Raw genomic sequence first — 20,119 nt, 5'->3', positions numbered from 1 at the left:
CCACCCGACGGACAGAACAACTTTATTTGGCCAGGCGATTAGGCCGGCGATGTCTCCGCCGTCGTCCGTTTTTTAATATCACTGCGGCTCGAACCGGCGCAGATCGTGATAGCAACAGCTTGTCGCCACTCTTCTGATCAACCTGATCACGAAAAAGAAGCTCCACATGCGAGAAAGTAGATGTTAGTGTGTTGAAAATTGTGCTAGGAGTTGTTATCAGCGCTGAATGTAAAAGTGGCGTTCAGATATTTGCCGCGATGGTAAGCCTACGCTGACCGGAGGCGGAGGTTCGGCGCTCCGACCCAGCACTGCCGGCACCACGGTGCGGCGAGCGGCCGAAAGATGGCGCCACCTGCGCGCTAGAATCAAAACAAGCCGCGGCAGATGTCTTGGTTGCCGATCGCTGGAACGGAAATTATTGCCAAAATAGAGCTTCATATGCGAAAAAGGGGATGATAGTGTGGTGAAAAGTTGTGTAAGGGATGGTCATTCGCAGTTGTACAGATACCAGCGATCAAATAGTCGCCACGATACTAAGTTCCCAACACCCAAGGTGACCCGTGCAACCCCGAGCCCGCTGGCTTGGGCGACAGTTCTTGCGGCCGCCGGCGCGCATGAACTCAGTCCATGTTTAGCGCTGCATGTCGTCGCGTGGAAAATAATGCATCTTGGCGTCGTCGTCGATTTGCTCGGACAGGCTTCCACGAGCAGTACTTCGCATACCGCGAGCTTGCCATAGCACAATTTGGGCGAGCTCGGCGACGCGCACCGCCGCGTCGCCGCGGTGCCCGTCGACATCGCGCAGTTTTCGGCACCAGTGCCGAACACCATGCGCCGGCAACGAACTGAAGAGCAAAGACGTCGAACACGCAACGTTTACAAGCATTGCTCACACAGCTATACGCCCACGTCTCCTGCCCAAACGAATACCACCGACAACAGCAGCGCAGGATACCGTTTCCGGTTCTGAAAACGACTATATGACGTCACCCTGAACCGGCCAGACACGCAGGCCAATGTTTCGTCACGCCGAAAGCTATTGCGCTAGTGCTGCCGATTTGTGGAAGCTCGCGGCCTGGACAATCAAAATCGATTTTAGATGTGATTCCGGCCTCGGATCGCTGCAAAAATTTCTTTGAGGCATCTGTACAAACAACTGAAGCCAATTATATCTTTTTTTAGGTATCAAAATTTGGTGTCAGTACTCCTTTAATGGTGACTCCAAAAGCAATGTAGGCGCACCAGGCAGTGCTGGCACGTACACGCGGATGCATATACATAGGTAGGCGCACGGGGGCGGAAGCGGACGCATGCTTGATGCCCGCAGGGCGAAACGATTTACGGAGTCGGTCGTCAAGAAATCCTTGACCTCACCGAGTCATAGAAGGGGAACAAAACGTGCATCTCGCTTGCAACTCGCCGGCCTGCGGGTGAAAATTGCGCCAAGGAGGCTGGTAGCGCGGATCTTTTCTGGACCGGCCTGCGCATGCAGGCCGTAAGGTGTGCACGAACGCCCGAAGACCTGGGGCACATGACGCCCCTGCTGCCCTTTCCGAAGAGCGGCTGGATCACGCGATGGGTGGCTGACTCCACCCGAATGCATCGCTTGACGCAGTGCATTCACCTCTCACCCATATCATCATTGTCTCTCAACGGGCGCAGGGGGTTGATATGACCGGCGTGTCTTCACTTCGTGGTGATTATTTGAAAACTAATCTTCTAGGTCTTCGTCATCGTCTGCCATTGGATGCTTCACGAGTATAGGATTCATTTAGTTAGCGTTGTGGCATTCAATGGAAGCTTTCTATGGAAGAATCACACCATTTTATCCACTTTCCTCCTTGTTTTGACTTCCCTGTTGACATTTAATGCGCTGCCCCTTCTCGAAATACCCAGAGAACACTGTTGTGACCGAGAGAACTGAGCCGGGCTGGTTGGTGTATCTTACGGCTAAGGAAAAAACAAACAAACAAACAAACAAACAGCCCGGTCCAGATATTTGATGCAGTAATTACCAGAAGCATTCAATTCCAGAAAGAAGCGCGGGACGTAGCGCCCGTCCACGAGAAAACAGAGTCGCTCCTTTTCCGATTCTCTTTACTCTACAGAATACGCGAAAATTTGTTCCACAGTACGGACTGGTTGTTTTGAAACCTTCCAAGTCCTTGTTAGGGAATTTTATCCAGGCGAGGAAGACGCTGAACCACACCTGCTAATTGCGTAAGAGCAACATTTTTGGGCTTGTTCAAGCAGGTGCTCTGTCCAGAAGTGACTTGTTGCCGTTCATAGAGGCACCCGAAACATCGTCACGCAAGTTTTCATCCCTCTTTTGTCAAGTGCTCAACTTAACCTCTGGCACTGCTCAATAGCCAAGAGCCAGAGATGGCGATTTCCCGGAACAACCCCGGGTCTATACCGGTCCGAACCATTAGGCCGTTGTGCTAAACTGGCCGCGGCCTCAAGGAAGCCCATTTCGACACGCATCAAGAGCAATTTTCGTCCATCACAGAAAAAAAAAAAAAAAGCTGCTAAATTTTGACATTATTCCCTGTCTTCAAACGGCTTCTTTTGGTGGCAAGGAGAAACATTCACGTGAATCACACTGGTTGACAAAAGCGACATGGAACGCGGGGAGCGCAAGTAACTGCTGCGGTGCGCTTACAAATACAGTGGACATAACAGCAATACCGTACACCGACCTCAAACCACACATAAGACAACACCTTCGCAAAAAATGGCAAGCCGACCGGGATACACAGACAGACAACAAGTTACGTATAATAAAACCCCACTTAGGATGATAGACTGCTGACTCACATGACAGATTCATCGAAGTGGCCCTAGCTAGATTACTGATATGCCACACACGCGACCCACTCCCGTCTGCTCAATGGATCTCCAAGACCCTTGTGTAGCAGGTGTGGGGAGGGCCTATCTGCAATTCACAATTTAATGACATGCAAGGCACTCCACACAACAAGACGCAAACACCTCCTTCAACTACATATACAGCCAACACATCCCACCACACCCAGCACTGTTTTTAGCGGATGATCCCATGATCCCTCTAAGCGCACTTTTAAGTTTCTTAGCGAAATCAAAATTTTACACCTCATTTCCTATCATGCGTAAAACACCCTGGCCTTTTACACCAGCCATTTTCATTGTCTTCTACTGATTTTAATTTTGTTTTTGTTGAGCGATTTTAGAGTTTACATATTCATCCGTCATACATAACCACTGTTTTGGCGCTCCTTGCCCTACTTGGCCTTGCGCCATACACATCCAACCATCATCATCATCAAGTAACTGCTGCGGAATAATAAGGTCGTATTTAATTTCCCTTGCGTGTCTGCACGCATGCACTTCGACTGCTCGCACCGTTGGCAACATGGGCGTCTGGATGTCTTACTCAAAAGTGAAAAAAAAAAGACTTTCGTGGAATCAAGTATCTCGGAATATAAAAAAGATTCCAAAGGGCAGCGACAATTTTTTTCTTCTCGTGAGCCAGTACGAACGATCAGTGTTGATTCTGTAAAGCACCACGTGGACATCGCATGAGGAATTTTCTGTTTCATGCGGGCTTTCCGAAAACGGCCACAAAACACACGACTTAAGAAAGAAAAATGGTTTTACGCAGGGTGTCAGGAAGACCACATTGCGCATATAATTTAACAAAACTTCTTGGGGTTCGTGATTCTTAAATATGTTTATCGCAAGAACAAAAACGATACACAAGAAAGGAGACGGGACAAGCGCTTGTCCTGTCTTCTTTCTTGTGTATCGTCTTTGGTTTTGCGATAAACATATTTAAACACCTTGCGCAAGTTTCTTCTGTGAAAGCAGTAGGTGGGAAAGAGGTGATAGTGGAAGAAAGACTGTTCGCTTTGCAGTGGAATGTTTTCTCCAGGCGGCGTTCGTCGTTTGCAAGCAACACCCGAAAAGGGAGAAATACACTGAATGGCGCGTGGCACCACACCGAGATAACTGGTGCACAAATTCTAAACCCAGCCACTCGGCGGTTTGCACCGGCTTCCTCCGCGGCCTGCCACAACAATCGCCGTTTCCTCCGGGATTAGCGGAGTGCACGCCGGCCAGCCAATTAGGCGGCGGCCGCCATTATCAGCAGGCGTCTGTCTTCTCCGCTAAAGCGTCCCTGAATGGCGGCGTGGAGCTGCGGCTAACGAGGGAAGCGGGTGCGCGAGGGCCCAGAAAAGCGAGGCGCCGCCTCCGGGGGCGGGAAGCGTCGGCCCCGGAGGCGTGTCCGGGGAGGGGCCCCGCCGAGTTCCTCCCGCCGAGGCGCGCACAGACGACGTGGCCGCAGCAGACGACGCGATTCGCCGTCCGTGCGCGATGCTGGCAGAACGGATGCTACGCTCCAGCGCAGACGACCAGGTCACCGTGAGCGTCATCAAGGTAAGCCGGGCCAAACCTCGGGGAGAGCCGAAAGGTGGCCCATCCGTGCAATGGGCGCAACAGCGACGTCCCTGCGCGCTGGAATTTCCAGGTGTGCGGCGTCCTCCCCGCCGTCAAGCGGCATTCAGTGGGAACAAGGCTTGGCTGCTTTCCGAAATCGCGATTTCGCAAAGCAGAACCAAACACGCGTGCGCTGTTTCTACGCCAGAGTTTTCGTGAAGCGCTGCTTGGGGCTCACGCACGGTTTACGCGACAATCGCTCTTGACGGAACCATATTGGGTTCTCGTCGGTCGCAGAGGAGAAGGAAGGGCAGCGGTTTCCTCCTCCCCCGTGTACTGGGGGTGAGGGGGAGAGGGGGCTGTCGCCGCAACGGTTTTGTGCAGACGTGTGCACGGGATCCAGCGCGTCAAACCTTGCCTCTCCCATCAATGGAATACCCGACGAGGGGAAGCTCCGGACGCGTCACAAAGCGAGCCGCTTGTTTCAAGAATCGCCCTGAAACAGATGCTGAATGACCGAGGGTCACGGGAGAAGAAGAAGGGACAAATGGATGGCCATATTGTCTCCTCTACTTGTCCCCTTGGTTGGGAGTACGTTGGGAGTACGTAGCGACCGTACCCTGTGTTTATAAGCGGCCGAAAATGACCGGTGCTCGAAACACGCCTTGCATAGTTGTACCCGGTGGCACGCATTTAAACGAAAGCATTTAACGCGGATTGTACAACTTCTCTGATTTCCTCTGTCCTCTAGCGCTCTTTCCACGGCCACACGTAGACCTTTACCCGGTTCGCCCGGAGGATGTTGTCGGGGCATGCAGTTGGTTGCCGCACCTGGGACTATGCTTGCTCGACTGCTTTTTCATCCACTTCTCAAGGGACAGCTGCCCGCCTAGTTGCAAATCTATCGGAGGCGTTCGTTTTGTTGCGGTCTTAGTGGACGCAAGAAGTAACTAAAGAAATATACACTCCAAATTACCTTCATGGTTGCGCGATGAGGCTCGAGACGTTTGCCGACCGTCGTTCGGGCTCTGGTTCATTAATTGTAATTGGCCGTGTTACTGATAACGTCCGAGCACTATGAGGACCCGTCTTGAAAAGTTAGCCCACACCAGGAGAAAGTGCTCCTCGGACAAGCGCAGAATCGACCGTTTCACGCGGACAGGCGCTGTCTGTTTGCTCGTTTCCGTGTACATGTACGGCTGCCAAACGGTTACGGACGCTCCGTACCCGCGAATGGATTACGCGCGACTCCAATTGACGTGTGTGTCTATCGTGTGCGGCATATTTCCTTTCGTTATCCGTGCAGTGCGTCATGTGCCCTTGACGAGGAGTGCCGTAAGTTGAGGTACTTTCTCGCGTGCTACATGAAGGCAGCCCGTTGTGGCTTCTTTACGAAGTGTCCCGTAACAGCGACCGGCCATGCAGGTACGAAAGTGATTTGCTCGTGTCGAAAGCACCTGTTCGTGCGTTACTGAGCTACATGAGTTCGTGCGTTACTGAGTGCGTAAAAAATCGCGTGGGAATATCATAGACAGCGGGAGCAGGTTTCGTTAGCGGCAGTCAGGCAAGACTGATTCGTGGCCGTTATTCTGAAACCATCTTGCCGGTATTCACCGCACCGGGCGTGACCGAAGCACATCTAATTATTTACATAAACCGCAATATTCATCGATGACTTCGATGCTCACTTGAAAGGCCCGCGCACCTTCTTCCTATACCGATGCAAAGCAGTAAACAATGACGCAAACTTATCTTTTATCCTAACAAGTACCGAAATAAGCGAGAAAAAAAAACAAAAACAAAGACCTGCACGTGCGCCAGCAAAAGTTAACAGTTAACATCACTGCGCACCGTCACTGTGTACTTCGTGCCTGGCGTGCCACACACACACACGCACACACACGCACACACACACAGACGCACACACACACACACACACACACACACACACACACACACACACACACACACACACACACACACACAAAAAAAAAAAAAATAAAAATCCCGGACCATCTCCACCAAGTGAAACCTGGGGAGGGGCGAAGCATGCAGTGTATAAGTGTATTGTTGGTGCCTTGGCGTTTTTGCCAACGCCGATGAAACCGTTAGGGGTTGAGGTATACAGATTTGCTGTAAAATTCTCTTGTCCTTGAAGCACGAAGCTCTCTAGCGCGAGGCGTAAATGAGTGTCCCGGTGTTTTTTTAGTACGCGTTACGTTCTACCGCGAGGCGTGCTTTAGTGCTGTGACTCCATGAGACGAACGACGAATGAGAGGACGACGACGACAGGAGACGCTAACAGCCCCAGCCCCTAAGAGGTTTCGCCCCTAAAAAAAAAAAGGGGGGGGGGGGGGGATGGCGGAAGGGTAAATTAAAACAACCAAAGTTACCGACGGTGTTATAGCTACCTATACAGATAGGGAGTTGCTGTTGTGCGAACATTTATTTGAACCGATAGAAGTAAAATTTGTAAAAGAGCTGGGTTGATTCGCGGGTGCACTCTAATGCCGGTAACCTATAAGGTAACTGAAACGGGAGTAAGTTATAGTAGAATGGTTACACTGCGAATTTGATGTTCTCTTTATCCCAGTCCATTCTAAGGGTTACAGGCGTGAAGTTAAAAGCGGTTACTTCAGCGGTTTATGGGTTACCTCAACCAAATCTGACATGTAACCGTTACGTTGTAACCTATAAACTGCCCGGTAACCTATAAGAGATGCTTGTCGCGCCATATCTCCAGGCGGCCATTGATTTCTCCGTTGCGTGGAGCGAAATAGAGAAATGGCCGGGAGGCCGCGTTTTCGCGCCTTTCGCACATATATGATGAAGCGAGGATGGCTGTTACAAAGCCTTGTTTGTCGGCCTGCGTCCCGGGTGCTGTGGCAAGCCCGTTTGTGACTGGCAGCGCTACACGGCCCTTTCTTTTACGACCACCAAGTCCTCATGATGGACCAATGCCCCAGCCCCTGTGGGAGCGAATATAAGTTTGCACATGTTCTCGTGACGGTTTACGTGTTTTAGTGGATGTATGTTTTCGCTGGGGACGTTTCAAATATAATATTTGGAATTACAGCATGCGAGAGGGAGTTTCGTTTCCTGACTGACTGTTTCGCTGTATGTTTTCTGTTTTCCGCGCCGGCTAATGGATGAGATCACGGGCTTGTGTTCGTTGCGTCGGATTAGAGCGGACGATGGGAGAAGCTGGCACATAGTAACAAATAACGGCGTTCATGTCCTGTTTTGGGCGCTGCTAGAACGTCAGCTTGTACGCCTTCCTCATCTGTTGAGCGTTTCCTTTGCGCTCTTGGCTGTACAGGCGCATCGAGCGCATTCAACTAGTCATTGGCCCGTGCAATTGTGAGATAGCTCTATTTCAATGATGGCATTCTTTTTCTCGTTAAGAACTGATATTATCGCGCTATTCTGTGCGCATCAGCGTTTTATTTGGGCCGTCAAGGAACGCTCTATTTCCTCGCTGCATATCTTCGGAACTGTGTCCAGTTTAACGATCTTGTATGAATGTATCCGGTTAAACACACGTGCTGTGCACCGCAGAAGAGTCGTCCTGTAAATGCTGCCCGAAATTTCTAAGCTAATTCTTCTGTAGCATATATGCCTGCTTAATTTTGCACATTCATTTTCTCTTCAGCGGGGAAGTTTTTTGCTCTCTAGACGGTGATCGCGGCAGACGATGTTGACTGCATCGGGAAGAAGCTAGCGAGCGCAAAGGGGCCGTCTGATGTTTCCAGCAATGGCGTTGGACGCATAACAGGCGCGGGCTATACGAATTTTAAAGTTCTGTTGTAAACACGCGGCTAACGTATCAGCGCATTTCATTAAGATTTCAGCGAATCCAAGCGAAGTAGTCGGGGCATGCTGCACGTGCATGCAGGCTGGTTGGCGTGTTTCCAAACGCTTCGCTGCACAGAGCGCCCGCACAACATGTTTGTTCGCGCGATGGAGAACGGTAATTCAACGTGGTCATTGGCAGCGCCCCAAACCTAAAGCGACTACAACATACCAAATTATCATTATTTGTAAAATCAACGCGTAGATTAGAGTTGAGAAAAGAAAATTATTAGAAAAAAAATTATTAAACACGAAGCAGACCTGCCGGGGCTCGAACCCAAGCCGTCAGCGCCAGTACCCAGTATCCTACATCGAGGCCACAGACCCCGAACGGTGCACGGGCTCGTTTTAGCAGGCGCTCAAGAGAATAGCGCGCGCAGCGACATCACACATGTCACGCGGGTGCTCTAGCTGTGCAGCGAAGCGTTTGGAAACACGCGGCCGGGTGCCACGGCTCGTGTAAACACGCTGATGCAGTTCGCCAATTCATAGCTGTGAACGCCGGGGAACTACGGCCGGCTTTCATCGCCGTCATAGCGCCGGTGTTCAGTCTGTCTGAGACAACAAAATATTAGTTGTATGGAGTTGGCCATCTTTGCTGAAGCAGCCGCCGCTGCCGCACGGGCAAGAGCTCCACGCGTACACGTGCGCAGGAAGGGGTAAACAGCGATGAGCTCCGCAATGCAGAAGAAGAATCGAACATATAGACTGTTAGAACATATGTGAAACGTAATACTGAAGTGCCGGGGCAGGCATATGTGCTGAGGGGGAATATATATATATATATATATAGAGAGAGACACCGTCACTGCTTCAAGGTGATTAACGCGCGCAGTTATGGCCCATTCGCACAGTCTACAGTGGTTGCCTGTGGAATCCCCGCAGCTTCCTGCCAACCGGTATACTCTGCCTCATATTTCGTGTAGCACCCAGGAAATATTGCTGGGGTGCATGCTGGTGCGCTGTTTTTATACCCAACGAAGTTCGCGTTGCTTATGCGCGTTTCGCCGTGCACCGGTCGTGGGCGGGAACAGAAACGAGATGCCCGAGCATAAACGCCATTCACACAAAACAGCAAAGCGAACGTTTATGGCCAGAAGTCGATCGGCGTTGTTTACATTGAACGTCGCACTGTGCGGATTCATCGCTGTCGCCTTTACGCTTCATTTCAAGGGAACCGAGAGAAATTATTTTTTTTTCGGCGTTTCTGCTCGCGGCGTTTTTGAAATTTTTGCGGGAGCCGTAGACATAGTACACAGAAATACACATTACTAGCTTGACTTTTTTGCAACGAGTGCGCAATCTCCGCCCCCGTATACGACTCCTTCGGGCTGACAAACATCCGATTATTGCCGGCGCCGCTGTTCGGCGACGCTACGGTCGCGCTCGAAACACAAGTGCGCGGAGCTTATAGCCAAGCGAACAGCCACAGTCATCTGCGCCCCGAATGTCTTGCAGAAAAAAAAAAAAAAAAAAAAAAAGAAGGGGACTATTTCGCAAACGTGATGCAGGTTTTTGCGGTATCTGACGTCGTTAACGTGGCCGGACAGGCCTGCCAACGCCCGTCCCCGACGGGAATATCCGGAGCAGAATATGACGGGCAGCGGCGTGAGCCGTCTCATTCCGTCGTTGAGCGGTACACAAAGTTTGGATGTGAGACAGAGTACAATCGATCTGGAGGGGTAAAATGCTTGAACGTGTCACAGCTGTTTGAACGTCTTGATATGTTTGTCCTTATTTGTCATGAATGGCGCAATCATTCATATTCGTGTCCATGGCTCCGTGATGAACATCGGCCCCGTTGCGGCGCGAATATGGAAAGCGTGGATCGTAAGTATGTAACACGTGCATAACAGTCACGTAGTCCAAGCACCCCTAATGAGATCTGAACCCCGAAGCTGGACACCGCCAAGCGCTCCTTCGACTAAGTGCAATTGGAATGTGCCGTGAGCCTCTGACTCCGCCAGCGCCTATATATTTTGGTTGGTTATGTTGAGGCCGCAGCAAAATGGCATACATGCTGGTCTTTTAGTCCCAGGGCCACTAAGGCCATCTTGCAGCACTTTAACTCCGCACATTCCAAGTTAGTCGAGAGGGACATAGTGAAGCATTGTTTGAGGAATTCGTAGACATGTGAGCACAATATGCATTCAAGTTTAGACAGACAAGCTGAACGCTTAGCGAGCGTTCGTTATACATAGGACTTTTAACCATGGTGGCTACGGAAATGGGGGGGGGGGGGGGGGGGGCTAGCGAACAAGTTATTGAACAGAGGCGAAGGAGGAGCGTTGCTGTTGTACCTCGCCTGCACAAGATTTCCCATAATCTAAAGAAGATAGGGTTAGACGTATATAGTGTTTTCTTAACTGCCTGTCGCGCCTCTGTAAACGCCTGAACCGAGACCACGAAGCGGGAAATGATTGCAATATCAGAAGCACCGCCAGCCATTCCTGTCATGCGAGCTTCCCTGCAATGCGACCATGTGTATGCGGACCAGAATATGTGCCAGGTGTCTTAATAAGACTCAAAGAGCACCACTACAATTCAACAAAAGCAGCTTCGGCCACTTGGGGCGAACCACTTGTCACGAATGGGGTTGCACACCGAAAATTGAGCAAACGATAGTTCTGCACAGGAGGCGCGCGTATTGCAAGATGACGACTAAAATTTCGGAAGCAAACGACATTACATACTCCGGAGGAAAAAAAAAAAAAAGAGTTTGCGCAGCTTGCATTAGTGGCGCAAGGCTGGAGAAACAGCGCATCTCGGGGTCGACCTATACAGCAAAGCCCGCTTATATCGAACAGCGCGAGGATTGTAAAATAGTTCGACATAGCAAAAATTCGATATAGAAAGTGAAGCAAAAAAAAACTTCCATGAGAGCAATCCTGCCGACGGAGTCGCGAGCTAACGCTGAGCTCTTACCACCCTGTAGTTCTCTATTGATACGACACGTTCTCGGAAAGCAAACAATCCTTTTGTTGAAGAATCTCAAAGGCGAACGGAAAGCAAGAAAAGCAAACTGTATTTGCAGTAAGTACAGGGCAGAACAAGCTTTAACATGGCGACCGAGAATCTTCCTTCTTCTTTCTCGTCTTCGTCTGTCTCCTCCGCGTGCCATCACGCCGTGATTCCCGCTATTTTTCCACGTGCTGGGCCCCGCACGCGGGCGCCTTTCGGCGCCAACGGCATGCATGCGTGAAGCTGGTCCACTCTGCCACGGCTGGTTTGGACGCGGCGTATTTCCGTCTCCAGAACGCTGCAGTGGAAACACGCTTGGAGCTACTCGAGCTCGCGCGGGAGCTGCAAACGACCGCGCCATTGCTGCGCGCCGATGTATTGCGGGAAAGCCTGCCGCATGCCTAGGGAGAGCGAAAAATCCGGCGCGGGAGAGTTCGATATATACGTTGTGAGCAAAATGGCGTTCGATATAAAAAGTTTAAAATGCATGTAATTTTTACCAGAATTATACAATGGTTAGATATACGCAATTATTCAATGTATCCGTGTTCGATATAAGCGGGCATTACTGTAGCTTCTTCCGGTTTTGCTAAGTTTTCCCACGTTCTGCTAGGCTTTGCAAAGTTTCGTTAGGTTTCGCGATCTTCTTGCTACGCTAGGCCAAGTGGTGAGAGGTGAGGCCAGGTTTAGCCAGATTTTACGAGGCCGTTTCGCTCGCTCCCCACACTGACAGCGGATCCCAAGGGGGAATAAGCTGGGTCGACCCCCAGCTCCGCCGTTTCTCCAGCCTTGCTCCACCAGTGCATGCTGCACGAATGGTTCTCGCGTTTTAGTAGCCCAAGAAAGACTTTCAGATTAGAAGTGGTATACGCATGTGGCCCTTGTGCTCACAATCATGATGATGATGATGATTCCTATTGGTTTCCCCTTTGAAGCGGGGTGATGACATGTCATCTTACCAAAAAGGACTAATATAACCATGTTTTACACTGTTGGTTTAATACTAGCGCTGCTTAGGGCAGGCACTAAAGCTTATTAGTCCCGAAATATTTTCTTTTCCCTGTTACACACACAGAACACAAATAAGCCGGAATGGGAGTAAATGGCTTGTGTCATAACTCAGTACCAATTCGGAGTTTTCAAAACTCCTTCCAATGGGAGTTTCGCCTTACTCCCATTATTTCGGCAGTTTTTTCAGTAGCATATGGGAGTTTCATTTTACTGCCACTACAATGGGAGTTTCCAGGGGTACCATTGGGAGTGTATTGTTTCCTCCAACTGGGAGTTTTCAGGGGGCGCATTGGGAGCAGTGTTGACCTGCATTCGAGGTTTCTTTGTGTGTGTTTTTGTGCGCTTCATATATATGCGCTGCAGTGGAATTTATTACAGCATTTGGGAGTTCTTAATAAGGGCACAGGCCGCATTTTTATTTTTCGTTGGGGATCACGTAATTTTTAGTCTTTTTCCGCTTCAAACGTTGAATGGCGAAACGTGAAAAGTTTGTTTTCTGCACAGTCAATTTATTGCATAAAAATTACATGAATACGATATACGTGCGAACACGTTAATAAGGCAATAAAAACACAGAATCAACAAAACACCTACATCGAGAACACAAGGTATCTTGGAAAGAACTTTATCTACTACAACACTCCTCAACGAAACAAATTTAAGCCATTTGCAAACAATGAGGTCAGCATGTCGTCGGTGCGCTGTTTGCTTACACCTGCCTCCCAAACGCTGACGTTGCCGCACCCCCTGGCACATTCCCCTGGAAGCCACAGCAGCACATTCATTAGAGGGATAGCAAAACGCTTTAAATCAGCGGTAACACATACAGAGGCATATTGGGCATCTGACCTGAAAAAAAAAAAAATAGAAACGGCACTGTAAAGACGCTGCACTTGTCACTCTTGTGTCCAACTTTCCGAATGTCTGAATGTTTGTTTAAAGCTACGCAAAATTGCACTTCTGTGCGAGACACCTGCGCGCTCACTAGTTCGTCAAAACGAAGTGTTCTGCTGTTCAAAAAGGTGCGCGACCCTTGTGGCGACCAGCTTCTCAAAATGCTTCCTTTCCCTCTTTTCCTTGCGTGTAGTGTTCTGACAACAAGCTTCAGGTTTTACCCCCGGGTCCGCACTGCCCCTCTCTCCCCTCACCGAAAGTTAAGGAAAAATTTCGGTCGGTGTGACACCTGCGCGTGCCCCCCTTCAAAAAAAAAATAAAAAAATAAAATAAGCAGTCGTCTGTCGACTCTACAGAATGCTCCCTCGAATGGCGTTTGCTGGTTATAGTTACACGCGCCTAGCGTACGGGGAGCTCCCACGGGGCCCCGACCTTCTCCCTTTCCAGTGAATGCAATTAATCGCTGGCGGCACGCGGCAGTCACCCTCCTCGTAGCAGGCGCGGCTGGCACCGCACCTACTTCTCAGGAAAAGCGGCCGCACTGCGACGTTTGACCGGCCAACTTCACCCTCGCTTGCCAGTAAGCCACAGACACAGCCTAACAAAAACACCTAACAGCCGTCCAGAGTTCGGACAGTTTTCATTCTGCTTGCGAGTGTGAATGAGTGAGTGTTCGTTCGGCCTCCCCAATGACGTTCCGGGCATGGTGCCGTCTTTCAAGCACAACGCTCACCTCCAGTGGCGGAGAATCGCCCGTGCAGTGGCGCGGGAAACACGTTGAGTTTATTTGACGCTAGAAGGGGCACAAGTCTTCCAAAATGTTGCGTACAATAAAAAACGTGAAAATCTTACCTTCAACCACCTCGCAGAGGCACAACCGCGTTGTTTTTAACGAGCCACTCTCAGCGATCACTGAATTTAGGCCTCGCGTAGGCTCGCTGGCGTATTCCGTCGGCTCGAAGGTCGGTGACTCGGAGGCGACGTTGCAGTCCGTCGCACGTCAGTCCAGGCTGGTTCCACAATGTTCGCAACGAGCTTCGGTTGTTGGGAAGCACTTCACATCCGTTCGTCCGGCCGCAAGTTCACACTGGCAATAAATGTTCGGGGACGCTGGAGCTCACACGACACACGACACCAACTGGCAGCCATTTTGTAAGGACGCGTAGAGGAGGAAGGGGTGAAGGAGGAGGAGAAGGAAATGGAGGTGGCGTGGGAGTTTTTAATACTCCCATTAGGACAAACGCAGTAATCACAGCCAGATACTGCGTTTTGTGAAGAGGTACAACCGTGGTAAATGCGCTTATTTACGACGGCTTGTGGCCCCCGGTGTAAACTGGCAGTTTTTCCACCATCATACTACCACACGTGGGAGCAGGCCGCCTGTCGTGAGGAGTTTAAAAGACGTATCCCAGCCAAGAAACTCCCATTCAGGCTAACTTGTGTTTTGTGTGCAGGTGGTAACTGTCCCCTCTCTGCTTTTCGTCCACCAGCATTCTAATCTTCTTTTCGTCCCCTCGACAGCCTTGAAGTTAACTTCCTCTCTGATACCCTTAAATCCTAGGGCTTCTGAAAGCCCAATATTCCCTTCATGTAGATTTGGATGGATACCCTCACATTCTAACACTATGTGCCGCATAGTTTCTGTTTCTTTTCCGCAGACCACACATACCCCATCATTTTGTGAATACTTCCCCACAAAACTCTTAGTTCGCAGGCAACCTGCTCTAGCCTCAAAAAGCAAAGCACTGCCCTGGGAATTATCGTAGAAATTTTCCTTTATGATGTTCATCTTCTCAGCCCTGTACATCTCTAACGACGTTTTAGCTTCCATTTTTTCCCTCCATTTATTCGTTTCAATCTGCCTTGCCTCTTTTTTGGCGCGAGCAGGCGCGAAAGCCGGCTTCACTGTTATAATACCCGATCTGCGGTGGTGCGCCCTTTACAGGGGGCGCAGTTTTTTTTCTTAGTGTTCTTTTGCTAACGCCACCGGACCAGGCTCAAGCTGAAACAGCTCTCGGTGCTGTTGTTTAGCAAGGAGCTAACGTTCATACCAGACGCATGATAAAGAGCGATAAATTGCAGGCTAGGTAGTACGCCAAGAAAAGAAAAAAAGTGCGCGTAGCATTAGTGTATCCATGTTGTGTTCCGTCTCCCTGGCCATTTTCTTTTTGTGTGTATTATTGTTTCGGCTCGAAGGCATGTAAACATCGATGCGTGAACAATAAATCACTCGTTCGTCTGCGCTGCGGTCCTCCCTGTTTTTCGCTTTCCTTCGTGCATGCAGTGTCTTCTTTTGCGCCGTTGACACCATTTAACAACAGCCCGCCTTTTGCTTTCACATGGTTTAGGGGCAAGTACCAGGCAGCGATGGCTGTGTGAATGGGGTGTTAATGTAGAGCAAAGCGCAAAGTGGGGAATCGCGGTTCCGCAACAGGCTAAGTCAAGTCAGTGCGAAAGAATCGACAACTGGGGTTGGTTCTTGAACATACAGCGCAATCTAGCCACGCACAAATGAAGGAAATAGACAAAACACAATTCTCATTCGGGGCTCAAATTTTATGAGAAGTGACACAAAATTAAATACTAAAACCTCATATTCATGTAACCACACATCATTCATCCTCCCGCCGCGGTGGTTCAGTGGCTAAGGCGTTGTGCTGCTCAGCCCAAGGACGCGGGTTCGATTTCCGGCCGCGGCGGCCGCTTTTCTGATGAAGGCGAAAAGCAAGAACGCCCGTGTGTTCGAGATTTCGGCGCATGTTAAAGATCCCCCAGGTGGTCAAAATTAATCCCGAGCCCTCCACTGGGGCGCGCCTCATGACCTGTGCAGCGTTAAACCCCATAATCAAGCAATAAATTAACATCATACATGCGGCAGAAACATTTGTGTTTTTTCTTCCCCACGTGCCAAGCGCCAACCACATGTGCGGTTGAATGAGCTAATTTTTTATGACTGAGAGCATTCTGAAATTCAAACTCACTTTCGTGTAAATGAATGAAAGGAACAATGATACACTAGTCCCCCTTTTTTATGGTGTACGCCTCTATGATTTAACTTACCCACATGTGCACAGATAATAGCTCACATCCACACTTTGAACAGTGCTGAACCACGTGCGAGTGGTTGTTGCCTTGCAAAGACCGCTTACGCCCACACAACCTATAACATCAACGTACCGGCTGGTCTGTTTAACACAGAGAACACGAATAACTCGAAATGGGAGTAATTGGCTTGTCGCATGACCCAATCCCAAGTCGCAGTATACTGTAGGGGCTAGGCAGCTGGACGGGCGGCGCCACCACTCTGCGCTCCCCTCGTTACCGGAATGGACCGGGGCACTGGGCTACTCACCCTTCCGTTGTTTTTGGGCGACAAAACAACGCAAGGTACCTCAGCCAAGAAATACTGCGCTATGCCCATCCGATAACACAGAAATATTCTCAAAGAATTTTTCCCTCTTTTCCGGTCTTGGCGTCCTTGGACCGCTGGAATTACGTCATTACAGCGGAGTAGCGGCTATTGGCCGGCTTTCCTTCAGTTGCAGCGACTAAGGTCGGGTTCAGACTGTTGCCGCAACTGCCGTAGTATCTTTAAAGAATAACGTCATTTCACGTATCAGCCAACCGAACTGCGTGACACGCCGTTTTTTTACGTCCATAGCTCACGGTATGGCTGTTACGTCGGTAGTCTGAACATAGCCTAACGCACTCGATAGCCACTTAAAAAAAAAAAAAATCCACCAAAGCAGAGCATGCAGAAACGGAAGGAGTATTTGCCGAGACGATCAAATCACGCGGTGCCACTCCGGGCTGGCGATAACTGTAGCTTTCGCAGTCCTTCTAGATGCGAGGGAAAGAGTGAAAGCGCTTATCGGAAGTGTTTTAGAGTCCCTTCAGGAATCCTCAACTCTCTGCAACCTGCAGCGCGCTTAAGTCGCCTATGAATAGTTGTGCTCTCATGTATTAGCCCTGCTACACTGGCGTCCGAATGTCATTCGAACCGAATGTCATTTGACTCCAATGAGGCGTTGTGATGCTCCACTTGGGATGCTCCACTGAAATGGCATTCAGCTCAAATGAAATTCAAGTCAATCAGCACACCGAGAGACATTTGGAACTTTCGACTGCCATTTCTTGCACTCTGGCGCGCAGCGTTCCAGGTCAGCCCTAACAAATATATTACTGGCGTACTTAGAACAAACAAAATATTAAAAATTTGGGGACTTTGTTTACTTTCAGTCACTTTAATCATGATATCAAGATGTAATAATTCTACACTCTCAGCACCAGTGCGAGCAAGCGACAAACCAGTGTGGCCAGACAGCACGAAACATGCACCTAAAGTATAAAAAAAACTTTTTTTATGTATATAAATAAGAAAAACAGTGACAAAGCTTGCATTGTTTATAATTTGTATCGTTTGACTGCCAAAGATTTGTATCATTTACTGCCGAAGGCAATCGCGGCCTCAACAAGTGTCGCGTTTGTTTGAAAAAATCTGAAGGCTGTTATAAAAATGGGACATTGCTTGCGGTGCTGCGCAAAGCAGCTCCTGCGGCGCGCTGAGGAAATGATACGGTCCCTAGACAGTATATTCCTGGGATCATAACAGTGATGAGGGAGATGCGAGTGCCGTTAAAAGACACGTGTTGTCTCTGCAATCGATCCCAGCTGACCCGACGTTGTACTTCGCGAAGGTAGAACGCATGAAGCAACAAGCTGTTTAGGGGGTTCGTCTGACCAGGGGAGGCCTGCGGGGGTATATTAACATTCATCATAACCATCATCATCACCATCGTCATTATCATCATCATCCTGTCTACGCCCACTACAGGGAAAAGGCCTCTCCCATTAATCTCCAATTACGCAGGTCCTGCGCTAACTGCGACTAATTTATCCCCGCAGACTCCTTGATCTTGTCTGCCCACCTAACTTTTTGCCGCCCCCTGCCATGCTTGCCTTCTCTAGGGATCCACGCTGTTACCCTTAATGACCAACGGTTGTCTTGCCTTTGCATTACATGGCCTGTCCACGCCAGTTTCTCACTCTTAATTTCTACTAATAGGTTTTTGACCCGCGTTTGTTCCCTGACCCACTCCGCTCTCTTCTTGTAGCTTAACGTTACACCTATCAACTTCCGTTCCATTGCTCGCAAATCCGTCCTCAATTTAAGTTGAACCCTCTTAGTGAGCCTCCAAGTTTCTGCCCCGTAGGTGAGCACCGGTAAGATGCAGCTGTTATGCACTTTCCTCTTCAGGGACAATGATAGGCTGCCATTCATTATCTGAGAATGCCGGCCGAATGCACTCCACCCCATTCTTATCCGTTTAATTATCTCTGCCTCGTGGTTGGGATCCGGGGTCACTACTTAGCCTAAGCAGATATAATCGCTTACCACTTCCACTGCCACAATATTGACATTGTCATTAACATTAATAAGAGTCAAGAAATTCAAGCGTGCCCTAACGTGGATCGTCTGCCCTTGTAGCACACTGCACAGGGTCAGGGCATGTGAGGGCGCTGCGTGCTACGAAACTGCAGCGCTGGAGGCTTTCTTCGTGTCTTAGATAACAGATACTAAACACGACTTAAAGGCTTATCTGTCTGCTTGGGGAGTACCTGAGAAACACATGACTGCTTTGCGTTTCTTTGCTTTGGTTTTGCCCACGCGCGTCTCATGGAAACTTACACGATCCTCGCCTCGAAAGTGCTCGAACGAGCTGACAGTCAATCTTGCAGGCGCATTGCTGCAGTAGTCGCTAGTGGTCTTTCTTGGCTGCGCGATGTTTGTTCTCGAAATGAGGCTGCAGTGGAATCCCTCATGGCCGCAGTTAAAATGCGAAAAGAATATGATTTCGTCTCAAGATCGGAAACACGCCTCAGCAGGAGCAGACAGACCACAAGCCGTGCGCTTGTCGGGTTTCATGCTCCGTGCGCTTTTGCCGAGCAAGATAATCTGACCAAGTTGCTTATTTTGTTGCTTCGGAGCCCTGCTATATTTTTCAAGAGCCTCAGTTTCTGTCCCGAGCTGGTGCCCAGCGGAATGAATGCTGGGTTGATCACCAGTGGAATCGGGTGGATGTTTGATTTCCACCACCATCAGCGTATCTAATGAGGCGTAGCGCAGTCGAGGCAACATATTGTCGTGCAGCGGAGGTCTGTTATGTTTTCTGGTTGCTTTGAGTTCTGTGCCCGCCGCCAAACCTCTTGCTTTTAAGTGTTTTGTGTGAGGACGGTTCGGACACGGCTAGGCCCTGGCCCCCTTTTTAGATGCGACTGCATCTCATTCACTCGCCTTGGCAATGCAGCGTCGTCGGCGTTGTTGTCGTCCGCCCCTCCCCCATTCTCCTCGCAGCGCGAGCTGCGCTCTCCGCCGCTCACCCCCTCTCCTCTCCGATGCCCCTCTCTCGCGAGGGGCATTGGATTGAATTCGAATGGATTGGGTTGGCTTGGATTGGGTTGGATTTGGATTGGATTGGATTAAAGTGGATTGTGTTGGATTGTGTTGCGTCATAGCCGCGGTAGACACACTGGCGCCGGCGCATGTGCAGTACTCTCTCTTCCGCGGTCTCCTCTCCTTCGGGCGCGCTGCGCATATAACCGGTGTGCCGCTCTCCGGCGGCCTTTCGGTCGACGGTTGCTCTCCGCTTGCGCTTGAACCCCCCTCAGCGTCGCATCACATCACGTTTCCCGCGAGGGGAGGTGGGCGTAATTTTTTCTGAGAAACTGCTCCGGCGTGTATCTGCCCGTGGGCCGACCAGGAGACGCGACTGTTGCGAGGGTTACGTTACCGCGTCGCAGTGGCGTCTCCGATCCCCCCGTTGCATCTACGCGGGCCGCTCTGTGCTCCAAACCCTCGGTCCGGTTCAAACGACCACCTGTCTTTTCCCCTTTCGAGTTTGTATGCACTACTTTATTCTCACCAGTAATTATTTTGCCGGAAGCGGGCGCCTTAGAGTTTGAACTTTGTGTCTTCTGTGATTGG

General features: G+C 50.0%; 1 protein-coding gene across 1 annotated transcript in view; it reads left to right on the top strand.

Moving 5' to 3' along the window:
- Window positions 1-4,223: 4,223 nt before the first annotated feature.
- The window catches only part of Awh (LIM/homeobox protein arrowhead), a 258,074-nt gene continuing 242,178 nt past the window's right edge, over window positions 4,224-20,119 (top strand). The window contains exon 1 of the mRNA XM_077708247.1: window positions 4,224-4,416. Within this exon, the coding sequence (XP_077564373.1) occupies window positions 4,354-4,416 (63 nt within the window). The 5' untranslated portion in view covers window positions 4,224-4,353. The remainder of the gene's footprint in view (window positions 4,417-20,119) is intronic.

This window comes from Haemaphysalis longicornis, unplaced genomic scaffold (assembly GCF_048455015.1).
Source record: "Haemaphysalis longicornis isolate Haplotype H1 unplaced genomic scaffold, Haemaphysalis longicornis Haplotype H1 scaffold_1, whole genome shotgun sequence".
Taxonomy (NCBI): domain Eukaryota; kingdom Metazoa; phylum Arthropoda; class Arachnida; order Ixodida; family Ixodidae; genus Haemaphysalis; species Haemaphysalis longicornis.
Note: the sequence above shows the minus strand (reverse complement) of the source record. Positions and strands in the feature narration are given on the sequence as shown.